This window comes from Pteropus medius, unplaced genomic scaffold (assembly GCF_902729225.1).
Source record: "Pteropus medius unplaced genomic scaffold, Ma_sr-lr_union100, whole genome shotgun sequence".
Classification (NCBI taxonomy): Eukaryota; Metazoa; Chordata; class Mammalia; order Chiroptera; family Pteropodidae; genus Pteropus; species Pteropus medius.
Window position 1 is genome coordinate 13,408,628 of NW_024352784.1, and position 19,405 is coordinate 13,428,032.

Genomic DNA, 19,405 nt, shown 5'->3' on the forward strand with positions numbered 1-19,405 from the left:
CTTAAAAGTATAAAAAGTTTGAAAATATATAAAGTAATCCAGAGCTAGTTACCTCAAATTTAAAAAGCCTCTACATAGACACAGAAAATGGGGAAAATTTTAATAAACTTTAATAGTTGATTGGCTACCAGAGAAGCAAGCAGCATGTTTTCAAAGTAACAATTTTTAAAGTAATTAATAAGTGCTGGTAACACACACACCTTCAAGGTAAGAGTTCTGCATTATCATTTCAATGCACATTATCAACTTAATGGCTTTTTGTCCCTGGGTCACTTTTTTGGAGACTGTGAAGGACTGTCAAACTTTAATTTTTAAAAGTCACTTAAAACGAAGGTACAAAACTAATATCACCATTTCAAAAGAAAATTTTAGGGACCAAAAAATAAAGATGAACAGACTCTTCAAGTTAAGGTTAACTTACTGAAATAATCACTACATTGACCTGCCTACTCTTTCATTTCACCAAGACCCAGTGAAAATTCTGTCACTGACCAGCCCTGATTTATAGATAAACATTTAGAAATCACCATCTTGCAGGGTAAATCTCAAGAGGATGATAATAAATCAACTGAAAGATACAAAATGAATAGGCTTTAGGGACAGAAAGACATTCCTAACACCTTTAAGAAAAATTGGCTGGGTTGTCAATGGATTTTGGTGGTAGTTCCATAATAAATAAGGCCTCGTATTTTTTTTGATGATAACTGCTACTATTTATTAATTACTATTAAACACTATGCAAAGGCAATATAAATAAGGTAGGTATTACTTAAACCTCACAACAACCCTATGAAATAGTTATTATTATTTTCATTCTATAGATGAGGAAACTAAGAGATTAAACAACTGACCCAAGGTGAAAGATTTAGTAAGTGGTGGAACCAAGACTTAAACCCCAATTTGTTTTACTCTAGAATCTATTAGAGGTTTTTAGTTTATGTAAGTATCTTATCTTATATAAACCGGTCGGCAGAAAAATAAATTTTTATTATCATAGCTATTCAAGTTTTATAAACTTTATTATCATAACTATTCAAGTTTTATAAACTTCTTGAGCTTTTCACAGCAAATGCTGGTTAAAAAAGTGTACAACCCTTGGAAATTTTATAAAAGCAATATAAAAACAGTGCTCAAGATTGTACCTGATTAAATAATAATTTAGGTAAGAAGTACATCCCAAGTATGAAATGTTCTACATATACAAAATGGTTTTTAGTAATAGTTTTAATGATAATTCTATGTGCCAAGGACAGTGCTAAATATTACAGAGTTATATATGTAAATTTCATGGCAATCCTTCTAGACATTATTACCTCAATTTTTATAAGCTTAGAAAGGTTAAATACTTGCTTAAAGTCATACAGGTTAGGGAGTAGAACTGGAATTCAAACTCAAGTTCACTGGATTCCAAACTTAATCTTTCCATCAAATGCTCTCATAAGTCCCAGTTTTAAATACTTTTAACAATGTCCACTTCTTATCACCAGTCAAGAACCTCAATTCTTTGTGTCAAACCAATTTTTAATGTCAGCTTAACTATGGTAATCAACTTTTATGAACACACACACAAAAAAAAATCAGCTAGATTTTGAGGTTTTATTGCTAGTGCACTGGCCTAGAACATGTTTGGAAAGACACAGATGAATATCGAATAGGCCATGCCTCCCTGGAAACTGCTTCCCATTTCTATGGCCTTTGCATAGCGCTGGAAAAGCATGTTTTGTTTTGTTTTGTTTTTTCCTCCAGTAGAATCTCCCTAACACCTGTGCAACACTTCTTAAGTTAAAATTATCTACTCTTATATCAATAACACCTATACCAAGAGCTTTAAATTCCATAAGCTTGTAATAGTAAAATGTTATAAACTTTTCTGAGAATTTGAAAGTTATGAGTATATATTAAAGTAACTGGAAGATGGCAGGCATCCATTTATAAAACCATCTGTTTAATCAAAGAAAATAAAATTAGGCAAAAAAATGATGCTTTTAAAAAAAGCAAAGATGTATTTTTTCTTATAAATATTTTTAAAGCTTTTAAAAATAAAATAACAAAAAGAAATCCCTCTTGCATAAATTGATAAATTTTAGATACCATTACCTACCTCCAAATAAACCAGCTACAGTAGAAGGGTCATGGCACATAAAGGTAGTATTACGATAAGCTTGAGTACCACAAAAAGAATCTGACAAAGCATACAAGGAAGAAAAGAAAGCACAGAAAAAAAAAAGAGAGAAAAATGAGGAGGAACAGTTAAAAGTGGAATGGAGTAATTAAAAACAAACAAACAAAAACCAAGGGAGTCCAAGCACTTGGTGTTCTTCAAATTATAAAACACTGAAGGCTTCGTTATAAATACTATATTTAAAATATATTCACAACAAATTTATAAAAACTACCAACACTGCATCTCTTTAAATTAAAAAAATATATATGATACAGTTGGCTTTTTAGTTAATACTACCCTGTCTTCTAATGTCTTCTTTTACATGTGAGGAAACAGCCTAGACAAGGTCACAGACACGACATAGCTGAGACCACAGCCCATTCCCCACGACTTACAATTCAGTGTTCTTTTACCTTTAATGAGAACAAGCTACCCAGTATACTGAGCATCACGTAATCAGATCAATGTCCTCCTATAGAAGGGCTGGAGGATATCTACATAGCTATTCTCTAATTTTTCTGGGTCATTCATGATCCTACAGAGCAGGGGTTGGCAAGCTACAGGCTGCAGCCTACTTTTACATGGTTTCTACATTTTTAAAGGGTTGTTATTAAAAAAATGCAAGGACAGGAAAGGAAACAAAACAAAAAGAAAGAATATACAATAAATATTTCGTGTGTCCTGTACTGACTGAAGTATTTATTATTTGGCTCTTTACACAAAAAGTTTGCTGACCACTGTTCTAGAACAACACTAGCCAAGAGAACTGTCTAATAACAGAAATGTTCTCTAAGTCTGCCCTGTACAATATGGTAGCCACTACTCACATGTACCACTGGGCAATGAAAAGGTGGCTAGTATAAAAGAGGATGTAAAATTTTATTTAATATTTAATTTTAATTAATTAAAGTTTAAATGACAATATGTGGTCAGTGGCTAATTAGACAGTGAAGCTACGGGAATGGCATACCTTGTGTAGCCCTTACATGCTCTTACCCTGAGTAAGAAACTGTTGGAATTTTTATTATACAACCTTACTTCTCAGAAACACTTAACTTGGCTTGAAAGGCTTCTTACTAAAAAGCCTCTTCTAGTTTGACAGGCATTGGCAAACTACAGCTGCATGTCTTTGTAAATAAAATTTTGGAACACAAACTCATGTTTATATATTTTCTATGACTACTTTTATGCTACATTGTTAAAGCTGAATGGCTGCAACAGAGATTGTTTGGCTCACAAGCCAAAAATATTTACAATCCGACCTTTTAAGTTTGCTGACCCTTATTCTAGACTAATATGCTGCCTAATGGTTGACATCAGTGATTTTCAATTTCCCCTTCGGTATGTATTTTCACTAAAAAAATGTGTATTCGACAATGATTTTTTCTTCGAATGATAACTAGTATGCTTTATACTTTCATTTGTACTATTTATTCTCAGAAAAAGAATATAAAAATTTAAATGAAAGTCTGTATTTCCATAAGGAAAAGAGCACTGCAGAGAAAAGCTGCAGGTCTCCTGCTTCAGGCTCTGCTCCCACTAGCTGGGTTATCTTGGTGTATTTAACGTCTCTGAGACTCAGGTGATCCATTAATAAAATGGTAATAATATTCTCTTACCATTAGGAGAGTTGAGAGCTAGACCAACCATTCTCTGTAGATCTTTGCAAACTCTAAATCATCAATTCTATGATTCTGATTTTCAAATGCACTTATTCGTCTTGGGGTATAACGGCCATCAACTTTACTAATCTGCTTTGCTTTCTAGTCTTCCTCTGAACCCAACCCATAAGCTTTAACTTAAAAAACAGTGACATTTCTAGTATATTCCTCTTGTTACAGACTTTACTTGAAACCCCAAAATAATAATTAAGTAACTCTTTCACAATGGCTTTCCTATTTTTTCATTCTGCCTCTTTGAATGTGAAATAGCTATGACCTCTAGCTTAAGGTTACTGCCCTCCACTCTGTCCCTCTTCTGTGGATATAGATGTGACAGCCTGAAGCTCATGCCACTTCTCTGACCTAAAAGATGGAAATAACATATAGTGCCAAAGTAGTGACATATCTGTTTTATATCTCCAAATTAAGAAAAATGACTTAAAAAGACAGAAGCAGCCATATTTACTAAACATATACTAGTTCATAATAGGTAAATATAAAGAAAATATAAACTTGTAAAATATAAAAAATAAAAAAAACAAGTATAACTTTAGTAACCCCTCATTACTAAACATTGTACTCAATTTGACAAATTTTCTAAAGAGTAACAAAATGTTAAATTTAGTTTCAATCACTTTTTATATAATTTCTTAATACATTACAATGTTGTGAAAGAATTCATGCAATCAATAACAACACTTTAGAGCTATTATAATAGTTATATAAAACTACAGCACCTGCCTTGGAATGTCCTCAAATCTATAACTACTGCTTTTTAGTCACCTCCCTTCCTCCATCTCTCTGATAAATCTATCAATATCCAGAATGTGGCCACAGGAACCATATCTAGGGTACATAGATGACTTTCTGTATGCCACTTTAATCAAAGATATAAATTTGCATCATCCTGATCCATTTCTTTAAATCAAATTCAAGCAGTGTCACCATCTTTTAAGGGAAGTTTAGCATCTTCATATCAGGATTCAAAAATATTTTAGTTTAATATACATATATATAAAAATTTACTCTTCCTTGTATAATTTTGATGTGGAATTTTGCCTTTTTATGGATTTTTATGCTGCAATTAAAGGCTATTCACAGTCAAGTTGCTTCTCATTCTCTATTTTTATCTCAAGGCTAACAATGAAGTGAGACCCCCTTAAGACAGGAAGAGGGTATGTACTGATTTTAGAAAATCTAAAATTGCACTATTCACAGTTCAAAAAGGAAAAAAAAAAGATTAAGATAGATACTAACATAACCACCCTCTCTTCCAAGTACTGAGGGAAAAATACAAGCACATATAAACATGTATGCAAGTTTAACCAACTCACCTAATAACCAACTCTCTGAACTAATAAACTGGATGCAGCATGTGATGCTATACAGCTTGAGTATTGCAACATAATACAATACGCAACGAAACACTAAAAATGTCTAACTTGAAAGGAAATTTTCTTTCCTCAAAACTTGCATTAAATAAAATTAGGGATACTAGTGTCAATTTGAAAATCTCACTACATTATTGCTATTTAGTTTATTTTCAAATGTAACATTAGAATTCAAAGTAATTATTGCAATGCTTTAAAAAATAACTAATGGATATGTGAAAAAAACTTAAGCAGTATAAACATAATTGGAAAGAAAGGTTAAATGGTACTTTACCAACAAACATTTCATGAGTAGGTGTCCTAGTAGTAAAAGTAGATACATCTGAAGAAATAGGAAGGTGAACATCACCACTACTTTTTGTGAGGAAAGGATTTAAGCTTGAAATGGCATCATCAACAGCATCTACAGTAGCAGAGAAAGGATCTGTGTAGTCCAAGTGCATTACAGCAAAATGAAGAAAGGAAGTAAATTAATTAGTATTGTGATTAGTTGAAAGATGCAAAGTGAAAAGTAGTAGCTATATTACTGTTTATTAATCTTAAATGCCAAAATATCTAATCACCAAGATGGAAGAACTATATTCAACGTACTTTAAAATTAATTCTCAAAAAAACCCAAACCATTTATGTCTATTAACAGTAGCATACTAAGGGTGGATGTATTCTTCAACATTAGGAAGCCAATAATAGGAAGTTAAAAAAGAGAATAATACCTAAAATGCTTCTGTAAAAAAGCCACCAACCTTGAACTACATTCTCTGCCCTAACTGAGAATATATTGGCATTTGGTGGCATAGTTATGTTTACTTAAATAATTGATATAAGCAATTGATATGTGTGTGGTGTAAGTAAAATTTCAGAAAACAACGGAATTGAGGGGTAAAAGACTGTTTCTAACATGTGCAGATAACTCTTGTATAGGTTTCAAAGGTAGGAAATAAAAAAAATGAAGGTGAAGAAAAGGTATAATGGTGGGGAAAGAGATTTTAGAAAAATTAATAGGCAAAAACTGGCCATTTAGTAGACTGTGAACAGCTTCGAAGGCCAAGCTAAGAGTTTTAAAGCCAAATCATTTAGGCTTTAAATGATTTGCTGAAGAAATAACAAAAGAATTGTTTCCTACTAGAATGTTACTATATAATTATATGTAGTACACACACACACACACACGTGTGTATATATATATATACTATTATCAAATTCTACACCTAAAGTTGTTTTAGAAACATTAATTTACCGTATCTATACCTCAATTCAAGATAATTGTCATTCTAATGATTGAAAGCCATTCACCTGAACTTAATAGAGTAGCAAAAATATAGTATCATACTTTTTTCTCTTGTAACACAATAAAAAATGAGAAGACATTCCTGTAGTTTCAATCAACAATCTGTTGTTGTCTATTCTAGTCCAGTTTGTGACTCTCATTGAAAAATACTGTGGTATCTTCACAGTATTAAGCACTGTATTTTACTCTAAGACTATATGATGAAACAGCAAGAAGGCAGCAATGGCCTAAAGACCAGCTTATTCACTACAGTATAGGCATACTTTCCTTTACGTCAATAAATTCAAGGCAAGTGTCCCACAAACCCTACAAATGCTTGAAAAAATATACATACATATATATAAAATATTGAGATATGGCTTAAATATAATAAATATTTTTTTAAAACTTTAATTTTTGTATCATTTAAGGTCTTTTCTAGGAATTAAGCATTACTATGCAACATCAATTCACACCCAAAAATAAAGTCCTAAAATCTTATCAAAATTCACTGATATACTAGCTCGACGCCTATGGATCATGTTTTAATATATTTCCCACTCCTCCATTCCTTAATAAATGAAACAGTGGGGGAAAAAAATCAGAAATAAAAAGTAGAAAATAGGTATAAGTTGAATTTTTTTACATTAAAATAAAAATGTGATGGTGACCAATCTAACTCCTTCTTATATAAGAAAGGAGCTGTATTAATTTTAGAGTTGGTCAGTCTGGTTGAAAGTACTATTTTTAAATATTCGATAGTGGCATGGTGTTTTTAAAGTACATTAGACTTTGTTAGACAAGTAAGCAATACAGAACTCTCTAGTTTTCCATGCAAAAGAAGTCATGAGAGAAGACATTTGAAAAAAGAAAACACATTTCTGTAACAAATTCATTGGTTTATGAGAAAAAACACATCACTAGTTATCTGCTGTTCTACTGACTGATACTATCTTACCTAAGCACATAATATCAATCATTTCCTATTATACGAAACATTCTAGAGAAGAATATGCAGAAACATGTGCAAGTGCATCTGAATTTAGGTCAATCAGACAATTAAAAAAAAAAACAAAACCAGGTCTTAATCTACTTGACAAAACACTACAAGCAATCTAGATGGTATGAATGTCCTACTGGATACTATGTTATAAACAATAAAATCATTAAAACAAAAAAAATAATGCTCCCACTATTCCAATTTAAACTGTATACATTAGACAGACTAGCAACTCTCCTCTAAATTCCTTAAACTTTTAAAAAATAGTTTTCTTCCATTATTTTTATCGTTATTCATTTGTAAGTTTAATTTTGTTACACTAGAGTCACAGAAAAATAATTTTAAAAAAAGATTAAAATAGAATCAGTCTAGTCATATCATAGTCTTGAGAACCTAAATACTTTCTACATACAAAAAAACTGTTTTCTGTTTTTTTCATAAAATGTTGTTTCATGTTAGCTGAGAATAAAGCAAATTAAGCTTCAAAATAGATCATTCTTTTTTGTCTGAATTACATTTTGAAATCTTGTTTAAAACATATAACAGTGTACTGAGTTGACGATATGGTATATTTTTAGATTTGCTATAACTCAAAGTTTTCGAAGTGATGAAAACTCAAATTTTCTCAGATATTAGTATTCAACACCAACTGCTTGTTTAGACTCCAGACCATTTCTTGAAACATCAAAGGCTTATTAATAACACAATGAGAGGAAAAGGAAAGCTTGCGTTCTCTCTCTTTCAAGTTCATTTTTAGGTGGAATCTTAAATGCTTTTCATTTAAACATGTAAATCTTACTTCCTTTTAGTTCTATATCACTGCCTATCTGTGATTGGGAATATACATTGTCTCTGTGGTGCTTATGACAATTAAATGTCAAATCTGTTATTAACACCTATTTTTAGCAAATGAAAGAAGGGAAGCATAGAATAAGATTTTAGAATCACTAAGTCATATCTTTGTTTTGCCACGTTATAAAAGCAGCGTGACATAAAATGTTACATATTTCGAATGTTCGGGTAAATGGTTAATTTCAAAAAACTGCTTAAGATGTTTTCATTATGAGCACAGCTTTTTATATATGAGATTTATTTACCTACTTATCTCAGTCTAACTTCAATTTAAAAATAATGTAAAAAATCTTAGCCTGAGTATCACGGAAATGAACAATACACTGATTAAATTAGGAAGTAATCAAAGTTCTTAGCTTAAAATACTCTTCAGCTATCCAATATGCAAAAGTCAAAGCTCTGAAATTATCACCAACTCAGAAGCCAAATATCTTTATATGAAAGTCAAAACAAGATTTAAATATTCTTAAATTGAGGAGTTCATAGTAAAGATCATCATTCTTTCCTCATATGTAATGACAGGCTTTTGGAAAAACAATAGTCAATTGCTATTGCCTGTGGTCTCACTGTACTTGATTTATATTTGTAACACTTTTAACAGTCTCACTTGTCAAGAACAAGCCTAATGTTAAAATGCAGGGAAATTTTTGATAGAAACAGTACATAAAGCATAATAACCAAAAAATAGAAAAATAAAACATAAGTAAATGTATTATATTGTATTCACACACAGACTGCTATAGAATATTTCTTATAACAGGACATAGAATAATTCTTACAGGCTGAAATTACTTAAAATTGTCTGCCTTCATACATGAGCTCAATAATTCCAAGCAGAAACTTTGTCATTGTTAGAATTAACTGTACATGCAGTTTAGAAAAAACAATTTCAGGTTCACTTTTTTTTAAATGTTATATTAGTTCTCATTAAGGCTTCCGTAAAAAATTGCATCTATCTGGAAAGACAACTTTTCAGCCTTAATTTAGAAAAACTACTTTCGAACAAAAAAGAAAGCTGGAACTGCTTAAATAGTTATGTTAATTCTACTAACCTTTTCTAAAGCAATTTATAATAAGCATGTAAGTTTTGGCAGGTTAAAAATCTTAAAACTAGGACTCACCATTAGGATATTAAGAAATGCCTCTCAATCTTAATTAGCTGTCTATGAGTCATCCAGATAAATAATTTAAAAAATTTGTTGACTTTAAACCAGCTGATCATTTTTAGGAATTACTCTCAAATCTTAAAATTTAGCTAAATTAAACTTGCCTTCAAAGTAAATTAGTTAATTAAGTTATGGCTCACAAAATTAGCCTAAATATCTAGTGTTTTAGTTTCACTAATCCTATTCTCTGCCCTACCATGAACCAGAAATAACCAGTATAGAAAAAAAGAAAAGCAAAGGAAACATCCATTCATTCAACAAGTATTTTACAAAGTACCTATTACATATCAGTCACTGGGCATACAACACTAAACACATCCTTCCTTCACAGAGATTACATTCTATTATATAAAACAGAGCCTTAAGAAATAACTATAAAAAATAACAAAAGTTCTTAAAACTCAAATCATTAAAGACGAAAAAAGTCTAATTCATATACCATAAAAACTCACTAAAATAATTAATCTTTGCTATGAGAGGTAAACCAATTGATTCAGGTTTTATGTGTTTTAAATTTTAAGGTAGCTTGCCAGACAGTTCTCTAGACAGTGTCCTTTCTCAGAATATCTTCTTTCCCTCCTAAATAATTTTTAAGTGTTTGTAAAATAATACTTACATATATACAAACAAACACAAGCACCAAAACCAACCAGAGGAAATGATTTGAAAACATACTAAATGTCTAAGCAAAACTGCTTAAAAATTGACAATGACTTTGGCTTCAAAGATGCCACGGTCATGGTCATGATATGGGCACCTCAAGATCAAAGAACTACTCAAGGACACCAAACATTCCTGTTGGTAATAAGAGGAAAATTCTTTGAATACCAAACTCTTATAGGTCTGAATTAAATCAACATTTTAAATCTAAATAGCATAAGTTTGTCATGACATTCCTGGTCAGAATATAGTTCATTGCCTAGTAACACCATCTGAGTTTTATTGAAACTTTATCACATACTTACACAAGATGAGTTTTTTCCCTTACAAGTAATTATTTTTCTATCCCTAAAGGAAAATACCCATTATGCATTTTCTGATGATTGGATAGAAATAATTCAACATTAAATGAATTAATTCATGTTTAAACATACATTTGGTCCTCTTCTTCATCTTCATTAAATTTCATTTCATAATTTAACTGAACATGAATTCCAAAATTTTATTTATAAAATAAATGAAAATGTTTTCAAAGGGTAAAATGACTTCATTGCCATTTTAATATTTTTCAAGTTCTCATGTATCAAGTATAACCAAAAACTATAGAAAAAGTAAAATACCACAGAATAGAGAGGGGAGATGCCTATACAACACATAAAGCAGAATTCATTAATGCTTACCTCCCCATGTATTTGCTACCTGAGAAGCAGTTGACATTGGAAGTACAGATGGGTGAAAAGTTGGCTGTTGTAAATCAAGCAGATCATTTGGTAGCTTTGATGTGCTAGGAAGATGTTTTGAAAAGATGATTTATTTATTAGGTACATTTTGCTACATTAGCCACTCCCCTTTCCCACCTCAGTAAATAAAAACGTTAAAAAGAAAAGAGAAAGCTCCAATAATATAAATCTCAAAAGAAAGAACAGTTTCGGCAATGTAACAGTTACATATTCCTCATATAGCAGCATATCCGAAGGAGACCTGGAAAACTATTCAAGTCCATATCTTAAGTTTATATAGGATTCAAATAATAATATCTTTTCTGGAAAGGATCAATAACTTCCCCAGTAAAATACTTACTTCTTTATTGAAAAGAACCTAAAAAACATGATTCTGAAATATGAAGCATTATGGCAATTTTAATTTTTTTAAGGAAATCTGTTTTCTTACTTTTGAAGAACTACAATTGCAAAAAAATAATAATAATAATAATAAAATAAAGAACTACATTTGCAATACCAATACCCCTAAAAGTGAAATACCTGTTAACCTCACCACTACTGCTTTATAATCCAAACATAACAATACAGGGGAAAAAATTGTATAATGCATACGGTATAAACTTATTACAGAGCCACACCATTACACAACTCCAGGGAGACACTACTTACATGATTTCTTTCTTATCATAAGACTTTTATGTGATGAAGGAAATAACAACTCAAAAAAAGAACTCAAAGTTTCCATGAATTGAAGCATTATGTGTACCACAGCATAGATCGCTTCTAACTTACATTTAATCAAAAACAAAGTTTTGAAGACATGTTTTATAGGTAGATAAATAAAATACAAATGCATTTAGTGCTTTGGAGGAAAATACAGAATATGCAATACACGTCTATAATAGGCTGTAAGATCTGTCCACAATTACTATTAAAAAGGTGAAAACTTTTGAGTGTATTAAGTGAAATAAAAATCTAGTCAATTCGAATTAGTTCTTTATCTAATATTTGTTTCATCCGCAAACATTCAACATTCTTCTTCATTTATGTCCCTAAGATGAACTTCTTTTCAAGATCCCCAAGTGGAAAACTTGACATTTAATGGGTTCAATATTATTTTACTGGGATTAAGGAAAGCGGCATACAAAAACAAAACAAACAAAAAATAAAGCTAAAAGAAAAATACATAACTAAATTCAATAAACATCTATTAAGACTTTAGGGAGCACGTAATAGTTTAGTAAAAGTAATAGTGAACTGTGATAAGAGTCAGTTGGTGGGAGGGAAGACCTTTTAAGGATGAGTTAATAAACAGCAATAACAAGAAAATCTAAAAAAAGCAAACAAAAATCTCCATCGCTATGGCATATTTACCATGTGCTAATAAGCACTGTGTGAAATCCTATACTAGTCATCTGGGAGTCTGTCGGAAATGAAAATTCTTGGTCCTCACTCCACACTTACTGAATCAGAAACTGGAGGTGGGGCTGAGAAATCCATGGTTTAATTAACCCTCCAGGTGATTCTGATGTTTGCGAAAGACTAAGAACCTCTGACCTATACCATATATTATCTTATTTGGAAACTGAGGGTTAGTAAAAAATAAAATAAAATAAAAAAGATTAAGAAATAACAGAGCCAGGATTCAAACCAGAATCTGACTTCCAAAATTCTACTTTAAACTACTGTGAGGCAAAAGATAGGACAGATCTGAAAAAGCCAATTATCCGAATTTACCTTGAAATGTTACATTTCCAATGTTAAGTAACTTAAGTTAAGCAACAAGATATTGAAGTTGGTCTGATAGGCTTCAATACCACAGAAATCTGGCAAGCAACTAAACTCTTACTGTGTTCTACAGTGTTCCAGATTACTGAGTTTAGCACTAGAGAATAGATGTGAAGGACATTTAATATCCAATGAAAGGATATTCTGAAATACATATCATACCGTGTGTGTGTGTGTGTGTGTGTGTGTGTGTGCGTAGATGTGATGTGTGTGTGTCTGTCTGTCTGTCTGTCTGTCTCTCTCTCCAAGAGTTATAAGGGGTCCTAAATGATAAGACATTTCATAAATGTGTTTAATTATAACTAATTTATGTAATGAAATGTTTGCCCAGATAACCCACTACATTACAATTAGTATAAATTTGTAATTTAGCCATCTCACATTTCCTCAATATGCAAAACACAAACTCTTATCATTTTATATTTAGTTATTCTTCTACCACCATTTATCACCATTTCCTTTGTCTGAATTTATGATTACAAATGATAAATCAAACTAAACCTGAAAAGCTCTGCAAAATTTCTATTAGAAATCTTTAAACCTAAGTATTACAAGGGAATCTTTAAGTTCTCCACCTACCTGTTAGAAGAACTAGGAGTAGAAAATATATCAATGGCTGATGCAGTCATTATACCCACTGCTGAGGCAGACACAGGAGAGGCTGCAGTTGTTAAAGAGGTATGAGGTTTCTTCGCAAGTTCTTTTAGGCGCTGTTCCTGTTGAGAAAGGTAACTACTATAAGGAATCCATAAACCAGATTTGTTTGTATGGCCTCTAATAAAATGCGTTTTCTAATTTTAATAGCACAAAAGTGTTCTCTATCAGTCATTCAACATTAGGGTGAAAAATTAGACTACGTACTTAGTTTTACCCCATTTGGATAACTATACAGTAAATACTGTTAGTCTCTACAGAGGTCCTAATTACTTTATGAAAACCTGTACTTGTTTTACCAAATAAAGAGAATGCACACACCTACCTTTAAAGCTTTTAAACGAGCCTGTTCTTCCTCTAATGCTGCCTGCTTTTCCCTTTCATCCACTTTGGTAAGAGACAGGCCAGTACTTGCCAGGGATGAGACTGCGTTGGAAAGTGTAGTCGCCCTAGAATAATAAATGCACAAAGGTAATTTGGCTTTTTGCCAAACAGTTCACCTTAGAACCTGGTTATGAAATGGTCTGGAAACCTTGGTATGGATAGGCACCATAATTAAGAACTTAACTTATGAAGTCAAAACCAGTACTTCATCTGAAATACTCTACCCAGTGACTTAGAGTAGCAGTCCTCAACCTTTCTGGCACCAGGGACTGGTCTCCTATGAGAATCTAATGCCTGATGATCTGAGGTGGAGCTGAGCAGGTGATGCAGCACTGGGGTACGGCTGCAAAAACAGATGAAGCTTTGCTTGCCCTCACCTCCTGCCGTGCAGCCTGGTTCCTAACAGGCCACTTGGTCCGTCTGGTACCCGGCCAATCGGCAGTCAGGGGGTTAGGAGTTGGGGACCCCTGACTTAGAGGATTATTAGCAATTAGATGATTTACAAACACATTTACTGCTTTTTAAATAAATGTAAGATTTTGGAAAGAGTTCACAATAAAGGTGAGAGACAGTGCTCCAAAAGAGGGAACCTATGCAATGAAGAAAGAGCTCACATACTCCCAAGAAAATCCTGATGGGTAGAAAATATTGAGATTCTCACAGAAAATAACTCTGCTAATTTTTAGCCTGGGTTTTGGCAGCACTACAGGAACACCAAAACATAAGTACTAGTAATAAATAATGTGTCTAGGTATGTTTCCCTTTTAATAATACCCAAAGATTTCACTCCCAGAGGACCATAGTGGTTCCTTCAAAGGAAGAGCAATTTCATTCCAGTCACTGGTCCATCTAGCATTCCTTTTTATCTGCTACTCTTTTCCCAAGTTAGAATTTCCTTTTCAAATATGTTATACATGCACGATGCATCATCTCTCACTGACAGAGTCACAGTAAGCCGCCTCCTTTCCCTTATATCAAAACTTTGTCCATACCGTAAGCCCCAACATTAAATTCCCAAGTGTTAAATGTAGGCAAAATAAACACATCTGGTAAAGAATTATTACCTGAAGAACTACTCCTTAGTGACCTTTATTCATGCTCCTCATTACATACTAAATATCACTAATTTCTACTCTAAGAATACAAGCAAAACTAATTAAATTGTATGTAAAATTGACTTTATAAATGAGCCAATATAAAGATACAACTCAGAGGACAAGGAAAGAGTAATACAGTTGTGAGAGAAATGCAAGAAACCCAACAGAGCTTGATTAAAAAAAAAAAAATAGAAGGTAAATCACTGCTACCTTAACTACTTGACTATATGTTTCATTACTTACTCAAATAACTGGGCATTATAATTTTGGCTTAGATTTCTAAAAACCTACTAGAAAATTCAAAGAGCATATTTGTAATTAAAAACTACTAAAATTCATTAGCAACATTTTCCTTTACAAATTACTTAAATTTTGTTGCTTAAAAAAGAAAAGTTCTAAAATAAATCAAAAAGTCTAAAAAGGAAGGTTCTCATTATACTTCAGTTTTTTTCTTCATACTGTTAAAAGAAAATCTTCATTAAGAAAACATGACAATTATTCAAGTCACCACCCAACAGAAAAATCATGTTATAAGTTGACGTGAGATGGTCTGTGTTACTTTCAGTTTGCTAGGTTAATTGGTCTTAGTCTTGGAAATCAGGCCAAAGCCTAACAGACTGATTAAAACATAATATGTAAATAATCAACTCTGTGAAACTGCATTAGAGAAGAATAATGAAATTTGATGTCAGACATCCTAGGTTTGATGCCCAGTTACTACAGCATACTTCACAGGGATATTGTGACGATTAATCAAATTTGTAAAAAGACATCTTATAATTATAAAACACCATAGGAATCAATACGTTGTCATCTTTAAGAGAAATATTCACACTATGAACACAATTTTAAACCAAGTAGTCCTTGTCATCACCTTAGCAGATGCTAACATTTATTAAAGATTAGGAACTATTCCAATTTACATGTATTAACCCACTTAATCCTTGACAGCTACTCAATGAGGTTGACACTATTATTAAACCCATTATTAAACCCATAAATGGTTAAATCAAGATAAAGAGAAGTGACTTGGAACTTGAGCTGGATTCAGAAACATCTCTCTCAGAAACAATACTCCTATTGTTTGCCCTGAAAAGATTGATGTACCTGCTTGCAGCTGTAGAATCTTTGATTTTCTTCCCTTCCAAGGAAGCTAAATGTTGTTCCAAAGCATCAAGTAGACTGCTGGGGGCCTGAAATTGTATAAATATTAAGACTTTTATGATAATCAAGCCATTGGGCAAAATATATCAAGTACCATCTGACATAGGAGAGCAACAAAAATAAATAGGTTTATTACTCATGAACTAATTAACAGTGGAGTTTTAGCTACCCAAGAATGACACTATTATTATTAAATAAACATGAACTAATAAGGGCTATAACATAATCAAAAACATGAAAACTAAGACTATGTAAATGTGATCCATTAAAAGGATCCTGCAAGTAATTATTTTAAAAAATTTTTAACTTATTTGAATTTTAAATAGAAACATATTCCTAAAAGCAAGACATACTGTTGAGCATATTCCTGGTACTTATTACCTTCTGAGTAATTGAAAATGTCCAAACATTATTAATTATTGATAAATGAAACTGAAGATTAACATCAAGAAAATGAAAATTAAAATCACAATGACATAACTTCTTACCAACGAGAATGGCTAGAGTTAAATAGACTAGAAATATCAAGTGTTAGTGAAGCTATGGAGCCACTGCAAGTCTCGTACAATGCTGGTGGGAGTACATCTACCTTGAAAAAGGGTCTGGATGTTTTTTATAAAGTTAAATATACACCTACCTTAATTACCCAATTCCATTTCTAATCATTTACTCAAGAGACATAAAAGTGTGTCTCCACAAGAAAAGATTTGTTCAAGAATGTTTTAAGTAGCTTTATTTGTAATAGTAAAAAACTGCAAATAATCCAAAAGTCTATCATCTGGAAAAATGGATAAACTGTGGTAAGTTTACATAATAAAATACTATGCAGCAATAAAGAAGAATGAATTAATGGTACATCCAACAACATGGACAGATCTCAAAATACTATGATGAGCAAAAGAAGCCAAATACAATAATACTTTGAATACCATGATAAGCAAAAGATATAAAATTCCATTTATATCAATTTTAAAATATGAGAAAATCATGCTATTAGAAATCAAAATAGTGATTTGTATGGAACTAGGAAGTAACTGGAAGGAGACACAAGAATTGGGGTGATGGAATGATTTACATCTTGAATGGCATGTTGACTACATAAATGTTTATAGCTGTCAAATCTCACTGAAATAAGATATTTACCTCAATTTTTTTTAAAAAAGAAAGACTAGCTTTTAAACTCTCAGGTTATATGTCAAATTTCAACTTAATATGAAGAGTTAATTATTTTTAAAGGAACACCTTTTCAGAGATCTGAGGAGGAATTATTCATTACCTTTAAATGAAGCAAATCCATCAGTGGCATTTAATTACCCCAAATATTCTTTAGGATTTGGGATACAAAGTTTCTGAGTTACAGGGATCTAAGAACAGTTGGAAGAGGCAATACTAGTTAATTTCCTTAACAATTATGACTTGAACAATTTCTTTCATCCAACGAAATGTTTGCTAAGTCCACAGGCAAAGCAGTATCTCAAGAGCTATTATCAGAGATGATGAGAATGTTGCCGTTAGCAGTCAACATTTAAAAAGTTCTTGTAAAAAAAATAAAAATTTTTAAAAAATAAAAGTTCTTGTAACAACAGGTACTATGCTAGCTACTTTGTATGTAATCATTGACTATGAGGAAGACACTACCAGTATATTTTATTCACAGATAAACAACCTCAGTGAAAATTAAGTTACTTGTCCAAGATTACACAGCAGAAGCCAAAACAGGGTCTAAGGTATGTCTGATCTTAGAAAAGAATAGATATAACTATAATGCTACAGAATCCTAAATTAAAATTGTGGTCATTTAAACTATAGTTTACATTTTCCTGAAGGGTTTAAGCTGAGGCTTACAAATATTAAACTTCCAAGTTATGATAATAACAAACTATTTCCAAAACCCTTTCTAAAATATATCTGGCTATTCTTTAAAAGTCAAACCCACATTACGAAGGGTGAAGGAAATGTGATGCTTTACATCTTAAAAGAAAAATTTATAACAAAGAATAAACAATCTCAAATTTCCACTCTTGTGTATAACCACCATCTTCCCTGAAATATAAACAGGTTGTTTCAGTTCACTTTTGAATCACTCAGAGATGATAAATGAAGAGGGAGGGAGGGTTGGAGGCTGGCCAACACTACCCAATTGCAATACCATGAGTAAAGTACAGCCACATGACGCTGTAGCCTGAAGATGATGTTTTTGAAACAAAAGATAGGTGAAGGTGACATGACAAATGGGAGGAATCTGACACTGCCAAATCAGTGTATGCTACATATTGTTCTAGCAGTGAATCTTCTCACATTTAGCCCAGAAAAATGTACTGGGTCTTAGGTCAATTTACCTCAAATACAGAGTGTTTCACTTACATATAACCCACAACCAGATCTATGGCACACTCCTGGTATGGAGATAAAAGGGATGAATCAGAACAAGTGAGTACAGAGAAACACAATAAAAACTATTATTTAAAAGATGTCCCTGAACAATTTAAAATAAGGTAAGAGATGTCAACTATTAAGGAGAGAAGCAATGTAAGTGTTATAAGGATAGTTTATGCCAGGTACTTTCATTCTTAATACTCAGTAAACAAAAAAACAGGAAAAGCCAGAAAAAACATGCGGGTTTCAAGTTTCTTTCCGAGATTTTTTTTTGAAGAAGAGGATGATAAAAACAATATAATAGCCAATATTAAGTGCTTAATACTGTGTCTTTTAGGTAGTAACTGAGTTAATTGCCACAACTACATTATGAGGTAAATACTGTAATTTATCCATTTTACAGATGATAAAACTGAATCATAGAGAGTATCTTCCCCAAATCACAGGGCTTGCTAGTGGTATAGCCAGGACTCAAAGAGATAAACAAAGCCTGCTTGTTTATTCTAATATCATGTTTTGAGATTTATCCCTATTTAATACACCTACCTGAGCCAAATAGTCAAAACAGAAGGTTTAAAAAATGAAAAATAAGTCCTGTGTAAAATAATTCTCTACTTATAATATAGTACAAATGTTGTTTTTAAAATACCATTCTCTAAGTTCAGTTCTTTTTTTTTTAAATGATGATGATGGAAAAGAGTAAAAGGAATAAACTGAAGTAACAGTACAGCAGTGGCTAGCTCTACCATTACAAGAGGTGAACAGATCATTCTACATGATCATAATGTTAGAACAATCGTCAGTAATACATCAAAATGTTAAAAATCTGTCAAGAAAAATTACACTGATCTTGATAGCTGGGGCTACATATATTATTCATCTTGTGCCCTTCACACCTAGCAATACATAGCAGACAGTGTTGACACTATAACAATACACTTACCTGTGAAAGGTCTGGTATATCACCTCTGTCAATTCCAACTTGCTGTAAGAAGAAGCAGCATTGTATTTAATAGATAAAATTATAATAAAGATGTTTTATAAATAAAAATTAGAAAA

At 31.9% G+C, this 19,405-nt stretch overlaps 1 protein-coding gene across 29 annotated transcripts in view; it reads right to left on the reverse strand.

The window, feature by feature from the left end:
- PICALM (phosphatidylinositol binding clathrin assembly protein) overlaps positions 1-19,405 on the reverse strand; it is a 90,292-nt gene that overhangs the window by 24,567 nt on the left and 46,320 nt on the right. For 8 of the 29 annotated variants that reach the window (XM_039848242.1, XM_039848238.1, XM_039848241.1 and 5 more), the window contains exons 8-13: positions 19,290-19,331; positions 15,914-15,999; positions 13,651-13,774; positions 13,251-13,387; positions 10,842-10,945; positions 5,491-5,640 (exon numbers count right to left, since the gene is read on the reverse strand). In XM_039848242.1, coding sequence (XP_039704176.1) covers positions 5,491-5,640; positions 10,842-10,945; positions 13,251-13,387; positions 13,651-13,774; positions 15,914-15,999; positions 19,290-19,331 — 643 coding nt within the window. Of the gene's footprint in view, positions 1-2,101; positions 2,183-5,490; positions 5,641-10,841; positions 10,946-13,250; positions 13,388-13,650; positions 13,775-15,913; positions 16,000-19,289; positions 19,332-19,405 lie in introns of all 29 variants that reach the window. The other 21 variants (XM_039848256.1, XM_039848254.1, XM_039848259.1 and 18 more) reach the window with 4 other exon arrangements.